This window comes from Corvus hawaiiensis, chromosome 24, assembly GCF_020740725.1.
Source record: "Corvus hawaiiensis isolate bCorHaw1 chromosome 24, bCorHaw1.pri.cur, whole genome shotgun sequence".
In the NCBI taxonomy this organism is placed as follows: domain Eukaryota; kingdom Metazoa; phylum Chordata; class Aves; order Passeriformes; family Corvidae; genus Corvus; species Corvus hawaiiensis.
In genome coordinates, this window is record NC_063236.1 from 9569877 (window position 1) to 9580305 (window position 10429).

Here is a 10429-nt window from a genome sequence, read left to right on the forward strand (position 1 = left end):
AAATTCCCTCTAAACCCCCCAAATGACTCATTCTGTTTAGCAAAGGGGATGCTTTAACCATGGAAAAATTGGAAGTATTCCACAGTCATTAAAATGGCAGCTTCTCACTCTCGCTTTGCACTTGGCTCTTTGGAGGTTCATCCCTCCATTTTAGTAAAAATAGCGCTTAAAATCTTATTTTTGTACTTTGGGTACCGTGAAAAGACAGTTTGATGCTACAAATATGGTCAGATTTATAGGGGTAATTACAATTACAGGATAATTGGAGTTCATTTCATGCCCTGCTTGAATTTCATTGGAATTCTTTGGAATTCTGGCCCTTTTCCTGCTCCATCCCTGTCCCTGGTGCCAGTCAATCCTCAGGAAAATCCAGCTGATCATGGAATGAAGAGGCCCTGGGAGCATCTGCCTGTCCCAAAACCCACTGAATTAAGGAGCCCTGAGGAGGAAGGTGCAGAAACCACATCAAGGAATTCTCTGCTGGAAATACTGGATTAAAAGCCAATATTTTTGAAGGGCTGACTCAGAGATGCACAAGTTTTGCATGTTTATGTCCCGCCTGTAGCCCAATAAAAACACAATCATTGAGGATGTTTCAGTGGAATTTGTTTTGCTGGCAATTCAGGGCAGCTCACACCGAGTGTTTTGTACATTTTTATTATTTTTATGCCTAATTTCAACTTGTAAACTCATTTCTTAGGACTGTTGAGAGAGCAAAACAACAACTACCACCTGAGCAATGCCAAATTTTTATTTCAAACCGTTGCAATGCTGCACCAGTGACTGGTTGGTGTGGATTAAAATCCCCCACCAGTTCTTCCTCTTTACACGACCATAACACTGAATTGTACAATGATCAGGACCCTGCCTCTAAAATACTTCTGTGTATCAGCAAGCAATTAAAAATAAAAAGCTACATTTTGATATTGTCAACTTATTTATGACCTAGGGGCAGTAAAATTCTCCAGCTGTGTGGCCCCACAGAGCGCAGCCATCCATTCACAAAATACACCTTGAAACGCGTGTGATTTTGAGTCCCAGGGCCACAAATCCAAGCTGCAGGAAGGAGAAACGATGAGGAGGAAATGGGAACAGTTGGCCCAGAGTCACACAGAGGGTGCAGAGTGAAAGCAGGGAAAAAGAAATTCAAATTCCTTCATTTCCCAAACCGCTCCTTCCTGATGAGGCCACGAGCGGAGCAGAACGAATACAAGACTTTGCTGATTCCTATGTGAAAGATTTCAGGTTTTTACCCACCTACACATCAACAGGACTTAATTTAAGACATTTCTTGTCTTTCCCCTTCCAGTTGTTTTAAAAACCAGAATTACTTCAGCTGGCACAAGCTGGGCACAGCCCCTGTTCCTCCCACGCTGCCCCTGGATGGGGCTCTGGAATTCGTTGTAATCAAGGGGCAGTTTTTTGGGTTGGTTTGGTTTTTTTTAAGCACAGGGAGATCTCTGAAAACACTCACAGCTGCCCAGGGAAATCGTTTTCCTGTCTGGTTGGGGTTTTACACCGAGCCCAAGCAACGACTCTTCCTGGTGTGCAGCTTGTGGGGGGGTTTTTTTTGACATTTGTTCAGTTGTTAACCAACAGTAAACGTGGAAAACGAACTCCCCAAGGCACACGTGGGGATTGGAAATGCACAGAAATGCTGGGAAATCGACAAAAAATATCTTCCTTTGGGTTTTTGATCGATTCGGAGAGGCACTTCTGAAGGAAAAGGTGCAGGATGAGAGGTGCAGGTGCCAGAGGGGCACTGGGAGGGCTCAAAGTGATGATGGAAGAAGTTTTCCTGTGAAACTGCCAGGAATTCCCTGTGAGGAGCCCCTGGCACAGATGATCCAGAGAATCCGTGGCTGCTCCATCCCTGGAAGTGCCCAAGGCCAGCTTGGAGCAGCCTGGGACAGTGGAAGTGTCCCTGCCCATGGCAGGGGTGACACTGAGGGATCTTTGAAGTCCTTCCAACCCACGCCATTCCGTGATTCCATAACTGGATGGAAAAGGAATGGGGAATTTTCAGCTGCTCTGAGCAGTGAGTGGGGCCTGGGCAGGATTTTCCATCTCTAAGCAGTCCTAATTCAGCTCTTTGCTGAAACACTTTAAGGTGCAAACACAAAAATCAATAAATAACTCCCGAATCTGAAGGGGTTTCATGACAGCTCCTTTAGGAAATGAGGCACTTCTCCATGTTCTACACAGAACTAGGAATATTTATAGCATTAAAACCAGTTTTTTCTTTTTTTTTTTCTTTTTAAGACAATGAAATAAAATTCAGCAAGGCACTTCAGGTTTTTTTGCTAATCAGTTCTCCCTGTTTCTACAGCAAAACCAAGGGCCCAGAGAAGGGTATTTTTAAGCACCTCTAACCCCAAATTTGGCAATATTTGCATGACAGAAACCTGGCCCAGCTGTTTCAGCTTTTCATTAAAACAGTGGAGCACAACCAGGTCTGAATCTCTTAACCCTCACTGTTTCCTTGTCAATTCTTTCCAGCTCCAGAGAATGAAAACTCTGATTTTTTTGTGCTTAGTGGAGGTGCTGAGTTCCTGCCCTGCCAACTCCTCCCTCTGTGTAAGACAGGCAGGAGGAATAATCTGCCAGAGCAAAGCAATCCTAATTCAGCAGGACACAGCAACTTCTAGTCCTGTTTTCCACTTAAACCACTCGAAGAGGAAAAAAAACCCAAACCCCAATTATTGGAGGCCATTTGCTGAACTCCAAACCTAAAACATGGGCAGGGTGATTCTGTCCCATCAGAGAACCATGGAACAGCAAATCCAGAGTTAAACACACAAACCACTCCAACTCCAGCCCTGAAGTGTGAGTTTCCTACTAATTCTCCTCAATTTCTACCAATTTTTTGGCCACAGCTGCTCTCCACCACGAATATCTGGGACATGTGGGGGAAAGCGGGCACCGAAGGGAAACGGGGAGTGGTTCCTCCCTTTCCTTTTATCCCACAAAGTCTTTTCCTCCTCCTCTTCCCCCTGCCCCACTAAAAGCAGCAGAGGGGAATTTCAGGGAGCTGTTTCCTCCCCCAAATTCCCTCCTGGCTGCAGGAGAATGGTGGGAAGGCAGTTCAGCAGCAGTTGCCAAGAGCTGTTTGGGGTGGGGGGTGCAGGCTGTCCTCGGAGTGCAAAGGGCCCTCGCTGTGGCACACAAAGGGGTTTACAGCCCCCTCCTCATCCCCGTGCCCCAATAAAGTGGCAGCAGAATGGGGCTGTGCCAGACTTGGGGCGGGGTGAGGAGGAAGGGCAGGAGGCAGCTGGGCAGGAGGCAGCTGGGCAGCTCCTGACCAAAATTTGAGGTCTCTGCTGCTGAGCAGCGCAGGCAGAACCTGGGGTGGGGGGGGCAGAGCTGTGCTGCTCCAGGTCCCAAATTCACCCCGAGAATTTGGCAGTGTTGATCCACATCCAGCTCCACATCCTCAGGACGTCTGGTGGCACTGATGGGACGTGCTGGTCCCTCCAGGACAGAGATCCATTGTTCCAGGCATGGAGGGAGGAGTTTGCTGTAATCCCACAGCTGGGAATCCACAGGCACCACCTGGACTTGGTGTGTGTGTGACCAAAAGTCACTGCAGGGCTCTGCTGGGGAGGGGAAAAAGGTGCAGAAAATTAAAAAACCCCTCTGACAGCCCTGCCTGGGACAGGCCAGCACTGCCAGAGGATGAAGTGCTCAGAATTTAAAAAAAAAAAATGTAATCCAAGCCACTGCTTGGCCATGGATTGTGCTCCATCAGAGCAGCAGAGCTCCCGGCTGCTACCATGGGGGAAAAGAGGAATCTTCCTGCTCCTCTTCCTCCCATTCCTTGCTCCAAGTCACTGTAGCAACACTCTGCTGAGAAAACATTCACTGGGCAGGAGGCAAGTTCAAAATCACGGGAAAAAGCCCCCAGACCAGTGACAGTTTAGGGAGAGGTGACGATGATGATGATGATGACGATGATGATGACGATGATGATGATGACGATGAGAAGCCCATCAGTGCTGGACCCCAGGGGATGGAGTGTCAGTGGCTTTAGCAGCAGGCCCAGCCTGGAGTGGAGGTCTCCTTGATGCTGATATAGTCCCCACTCCCAGCAGAGGAGGAACTTCCATGTCCCGTGGATGAGGACATCATCTTCTCAATGAGAACCCTGGGAAAAAAAACATCCATGGCTTGGTTTGTGGGGTTGATTTTTTTAACCAGCAGCGTTGGACAGCGTAGAAAAGAAATAAAAAATAAGAAGCAAAGCTCAGAAGGATATAAACTCCAGGAAATGACTAAAAATTCAGGTTAAGGAACATGACAACACTGGCAGTTGGACTTGGGCAGGGACATCTTCCTCTTTCCCAGGTTGCTCCAAGCCCCATCCAGCCTGGCCTTGGGCGCTTCCAGGGATCCAGGGGCAGCCACAGCTTCTCTGGGCAGGGGAGGGAATTAACTCCTGGACACATGACCAGGCTCTGTTCCTACCTCATGGACTCGTTGATGTTCTTGTTTTCCTTCACAGATGTCTCCACCCATCCTGAAAATCCATTTTCTTTGCTGAACCGATCGACTTCTTCCCTGGTCACTGCCCACGGGGAAAGGTCACACTGCAAAGCAGGAACCAGGCATTTTAGAGTCAGAGAATCCCAGAATGGTTTTGGCTGGAGGGAACCTTAAATTCCCACCCCTGCCATGGGCAGGGACACCTCCCACTGTCCCAGGCTGCTCCAAGCCCCGTCCAGCCTGGCCTTGGGCACTGCCAGGGATCCAGGGGCAGCCACAGCTGCTCTGGGCACCCTGTGCCAGGGCCTGCCCACCCTCCCAGGGAGGAATTTCATCCTAATTTCTGAGCTGGAAGGGCCATTTAGCTCAGCCCTCACAGCTCCCAGGTCCTGCTCCCACAGGGAGCTCTTGGGGCAAGGTTCCTACTGGGATGTTGCAAGCAGCAATTTCTTTATCTGAGATCTGAGTTACCGACACGCCTCAGTCAAGAACGCCTGGAATGGAGCTTCCAACGTTGTCCCTCATCCCAAATCTGCCTGGGCTCTCAGCAGCCAGGAAAGGTGGCACAGGTGTGGTGGCACCAGTGCCAATGGGATGGACAGGGAGGCAGAGAGACACCCTGGCCCAGAGCAGCTGGTGGGTGCAGCCACCCAGATTTCCCTGATCCCGGCAAAACTGTTGCCTCAAAACTGAATCCCAGGATCCCCGAGGCTGGAAAATCCCTCCGGGATCATCGAGTCCAAGTTATGGGCCTGATCCCCACCCTGAGCTCTGAGTGCCACGTCCAGGTGACACCTCCAGGGATGGGCACTCCAAACCTCCCTTTCCAACCCTTTCCATGAGGAAATTCCTTCTGAAATTCCACCCTGAGCCTCCCCTGGCCCAGCCTGAGGCCGTTCCCTCTCCTCCTGCCCCTGTTCCCTGGGATAAGATCCCAAATCCCCCCCAGCTGACCCCTCCTGTCAGGGAGAAACACACAGAGAAACAGAAACACAATCAGAAAAACACACACACAAAACCCACACAGAAACACAGAGAAACACACACAAAACCACACAAACGCACAGAAACACAGCAGCACACACAAACACAGAAATACAAACAGGAAAACACACAAAAACCACACAAACCCAGACAGAAACCCACACAGGAACACAAAACACACAGAAACACACAAAACGCACACAAAACCACACAGAGAAACACACAGGAACATGCAAAACACACAGAGAAACATAAAAACACACAAACACACAGAGAAAATCACATGAACCCACACAGAGACATAGAGAAACACACAAAACCCCACACAGGAACACACAAACACACGAGAAACACAGAGAAACACACACAAAATCACACAGAGAAACACACAGGAACACAGAAACACACAAAACCCCACACAGGAACACACAAAACACACACAAACACACAGAGAAACACACAAAACCCCACACAGGAACACACAAACACCCAGAGAAACATGCACAAACCCACACGAACACACAGAGAAACACACAAAACACACAAAACCCCACACAGGAACACACAAACACCCAGAGAAACATGCACAAACCCACACGAACACACAGAGAAACACACAAAACACACAGATAAACATAAAAACACACAAACACACAGAGAAAATCACATGAACTCACACAGAGACACAGAGAAACACACAAAACCCCACCCAGGAACACACAAAACACACAAAACCCCACCCAGGAACACACAAACACACAAAACCCCACACAAACACACAGAGAAACACACACAAACACACACAAACCCACAGCCGAGCACACCCAGAGGACACCCAGGGCTCCTCACCTTGTTGGCCAGCAGCAGGCAGGGCACAGGGCTCCCATCTGGCAGCACGAGCTTGCTGTCCAAGTCCTGCTTCCACTTCTGGCTGTTGCTGAAGGTGCTGACGTTGGTGACATCAAACATGATCACACAGGCCGAGGCATCCCTGTAGTACAGCCGGGTCATGGACGTGAAGCGTTCCTGCCCTTCGGGGTCAAAACAAGAAAAAAATTCCCCCCCAAGTTGCTGGGTTTAGATTTGTTCATGCAAATAATGTGTTTATTCATTGTTTTCTCAGCTGGCACTAATGCTCTCTGCTTAATTAATGAGGGAATCCAGGCACCGGATGTGTCCTGCCTGGGCACCTCCGCACTGGGCAGGTCTCGGATCTCAGAATTGTGAAATTCCAGATTTGTTTGGGTTAAAAGGGACCAAAGATGCCCCAGTGCCACCCCTGCCATGGGCAGGGACACCCTCCCCTATCCCAGGGTGCTCCAAACCCTGTCCAGCCTGGCCTGGGACACTTCCAGGGATCCAGGGGCAGCTCCAGCCACCTGAGTGTCCCTGGGCACCCAGGAGGGCACTCCCACACCTCAAACTCCTTTTTGGGGCTGAAACTGAAACCAGTTTCTTGCTGCATTGCTCACTCTGCCAACTTCTCCTTCCTGTTGCCTTTTTAAGGATGCCAGGCAGCAAAACCAGAGGAAGCCACAGCCCTGTTTTCCTCCCTGCTCCAGATCTGGAGGTGCCATTTTAGAGCTGCTGCTGCCCAGACCTCTCCTGGTGCCAGGGAATTTGGGGAATTCATTTCTCTGCCCTTCTCCAAGGAGCAGGAGCTCCTCACTCCACTCCAGCTCATGTAATTCTGTCCCTCGGAGTGTGTCTCATGCCAGAAATTTGGATTTTAACACAAGATTTGGAGCTGAGCAGTCTCATATCCAGCTACAGATGAGCCAGTTCCACATTCCCTCTGCTCTGGAACAGAAAGGAAAGGCTGGGCAGGAATTACTGAGTGCATTTCTTGCAGGTGGACTTTAATTAAATATTTAAATTACTACAGCAGGCTCGAGGAAGCCCTGCAAAGCAGAGCAGTCCTGGCCCTGGATCCACAGGCTCCTGGGATTTATTTTTGGAGCAGAAGGAATAGGAAGAAGAAAAGGAAGAGGAAGGGGAAAAGGCAGGGGGAAAGGAGGGCAAAAAAGGCCAAAACACTGAGAACTTTAAAAACCTTTTAAAATACCTGCAATGTCCCACAGCTGCAGCCGAACCGTCTCCGACTCCGACCACTGAACCACCTTCAGCGCAAAATCCACTGGAGAATTCCCAAGAAACCAGAAAGGAAACCTGATCAGGGCTGTTCTGCACCACGGGGCTCATTCCCCCACAGCCTCTCCCCATCTCCCAGAGCCCCAGTCCAGCCCCAGCCACGGGGCCTTTCAGAATCCTGGATCACTGCCAGCAGCCCATGCACAATTCCAGGTTGGACGGGGCTGGGAGCCACCTGGGATAGGGAAAGGTGTCCCTGCCCATGGGGTGAGAGGAGCTGTGAGGTCCTTTCCAACCTGAATCACCCCACGTTTGACGGAACCAGGCCACTGAGTCAAAAGGGGAAGCTCTGCATTATTCTCAGCTCCTGATGTGTCAGGTTTTCACTGCAGGGGAAAACCTGCCCGGCTCTGCTGGCAGCCAGGCCCAGCTGGGCTGGAACTGACCAAAACCAGGAACTAAGTGTTAAAAAAAGTACCAGAAACGAGTCTGCAGCGTTTCCTGCTGGGAGAGACCACGGGCACAGCCCGGAGCTCTCCAGCGTTTTCCACTTCTAATCCATCCCCTCTCGGTTCAGGAATAAAAAGATTTAAACAGCTGTGCTCAACCCCCACGATTTTGGGTCCTGGGGGAGATTTCCTGGGTAAACCCTTGGCGGCTCCTGCTCCTTCCAGGTTATCCATTTACACAAAGAATCCAAATCCCACTCAGCCCCATTCCTCACAGACCTTTCCAAGCGCTGCCGACCCCTCAGGCTGGTCAATTAATGCCAAACCAGCGCTGCCGATGGTTTTACTGGGATGAGCTGAGCCTGTAAGCTCAGACCATCCAGTTTATTGCTCCTGAGGTGGTTTTACCATGGGGTGGGAGAGGATGGGACACCCCAAATGAGCCGGGCAGAAGGACAGAATCCCCCGGGGGCTCCAGAAAGAGACTCTGGGAACTGATGCCCCATAAACCACCGATGATACGCGGCTGTTCCTATCCCAAATTCCCAATCCCACGGCCCGGGGAGGAGCAGGGGAGAGGGGCGCGTTCCCCCCGGGCTCGGGGCGCGGAGCGGGGCTCAGGATGCGCAGCGGGCCGGGACCCCGGGGAACCCCCGGGGAACCCCCAGGGAACCCCCAGGGACCCCCAGGGCTCACCTCCCACGGTGGATTTGTAGTGCCGGTTGAAGCTGTCGTTGGCGTAGCGCTGCACCAGCGAGGTCTTGCCCACCGTGGCGTCCCCCACCACCAGCACCTTGAACATCCGATCGCGCTGCCCCATCCCGGCCCGGCCCGGCCCGGCCCCGCTCGGTCATGTGAGGGGCAGCGGCGGAGCCTGCACGGGCTGCCGGGAGCTGTAGTTCGCTGCCTTCCGCCGGCCCCGGGCATGGCCACATCCAGCGCTACACATGCCCCGCACACCCCGATCCTGGTCCTGCACACATCCCGATCCTGGCCCTGCACACCCCGATCCTGACCCTGCACCCCCAGATCCTGACCCTGCACCCCCAGATCCTGACCCTGCACACCCCTATCCTGGTCCTGCACACACCGATCCTGGCCCTGCACCCCCAGACCCAGCGCTGCACATCCCCTGCACACCCCGATCCTGATCCTGCACATCCCGATCCTGACTCTGCACACCCTGATCCTGGCCCTGCACACCCTGATCCTGGCCCTGCACACCCTGATCCTGGTCCTGCACCCCCCGATCCTGGCCCTGCACACCCCGATCCTGGCCCTGCACACCCTGATCCTGGCCCTGCACCCCCAGACCCAGCGCTGCACATCCCCTGCACACCCTGATCCTGGCCCTGCACCCCCCGATCCTGGCCCTGCACACCCCGATCTGGGCCCTGCACACCCTGATCCTGGCCCTGCACACCCCGATCCTGGCCCCGCACACCCCGATCCTGGCCCTGCACACCCCGATCTGGGCCCTGCACACCCCGATCTGGGCCCTGCACACCCTGATCCTGGCCCCGCACACCCCGATCCTGACTCTGCACCCCCACATCCAGCGCTGCACATGCCCCGCACACCCCGATCCTGGCCCTGCACACCCTGATCCTGACTCTGCACACCCAGACCCACCGGTGCACATCCCCTGCACACCCCGATCCTGGCCCCACACACCCTGATCCTGACCCTGCACACCCCGATCCTGGCCCTGCACCCCCAGATCCAGCACTGCACATCCCCTGTGTCCGCAGATCCTGCGCTGTGCACCCCCAGATCCAGCTTCATGCACCCCCAGATCCAGCTTCATGCACCCCCAAACGCTGCCCTGCACACCCCAATCCTGCCCTCTGCACCTCCAGCCCCGCGCACCCCCAGATCCACCTCCTTGTACCCCCAGATCCAGCCCCATGGAGCCCCAAACCCTGCCCTGCACATCCCCTGTACCCCCAGATCCAGTCCCGTGCACCCCTGCACCCCCAGCTCCTTTTCAACCCCCAGACAAATAAAAAGACTCCACAATCTGCACTCCCCCACCAATGTATTTCAATTTTCAGACAAGGCTCCCCCATTGCTGGAATTTCTCCAAGGTCTCAAAGCCTGGGCATTTCTTTCTGCAATTCATGCTCCTTCCCCCAGCCCCAGGAGACCAGGACCTGGCCCCTCCCGTGCCCCAGCACCCCAATATTCACCCCAGTGATGTGTGAAGCCACATTTGGGGTGGCTGCTCCCCAAACCCAGGGGCTTTGTTTTGGGATTCTGCACCAAGATCCTGCTCTGGGAGAGCTGGAGGCACAGCCCTGCAGGGAAACACAGCCCACAGCCACCAGTTCCTGCAAATCCAGGGCCTTTTCCGCACCCTGGAAGGTGCAGAACCCTTTTGTCCCACGCAATCAGCAGACACGGGCAGGGGCCACGTGCCAGCA

The 10429-nt window shown here is 52.9% G+C and overlaps 1 protein-coding gene across 1 annotated transcript; it reads right to left on the reverse strand.

Annotated features, from left to right (window-relative positions):
• Positions 1 to 3633: 3633 nt before the first annotated feature.
• RAB29 (RAB29, member RAS oncogene family) lies at positions 3634 to 8846 on the reverse strand. Its single transcript, XM_048328187.1, has 5 exons — positions 8703 to 8846; positions 7532 to 7603; positions 6316 to 6497; positions 4465 to 4586; positions 3634 to 4144 (listed from the first exon to the last, which is right to left on the reverse strand). The coding sequence occupies exons 1-5, from the start codon at positions 8824 to 8826 to the stop codon at positions 4027 to 4029; spliced, it is 618 nt and encodes a 205-aa protein (XP_048184144.1). The 5' UTR covers positions 8827 to 8846; the 3' UTR covers positions 3634 to 4026.
• Positions 8847 to 10429: the final 1583 nt, after the last annotated feature.

Coding starts and splice junctions, on each gene's coding strand:
- RAB29 (XM_048328187.1), bottom strand. CDS start 8,826: ATGGGGCAGCGCGATCGGATGTTCAAGGTGCTGGTGGTGGGGGACGCC. Junction 7,604..8,702: donor CTACAAATCCACCGTGGGAG/GTGAGCCCTGGG, acceptor GGAATTCTCCAG/TGGATTTTGCGCTGAAGGTG. Junction 4,145..4,464: donor AACATCAACGAGTCCATGAG/GTAGGAACAGAG, acceptor TTTTTTTCCCAG/GGTTCTCATTGAGAAGATGA.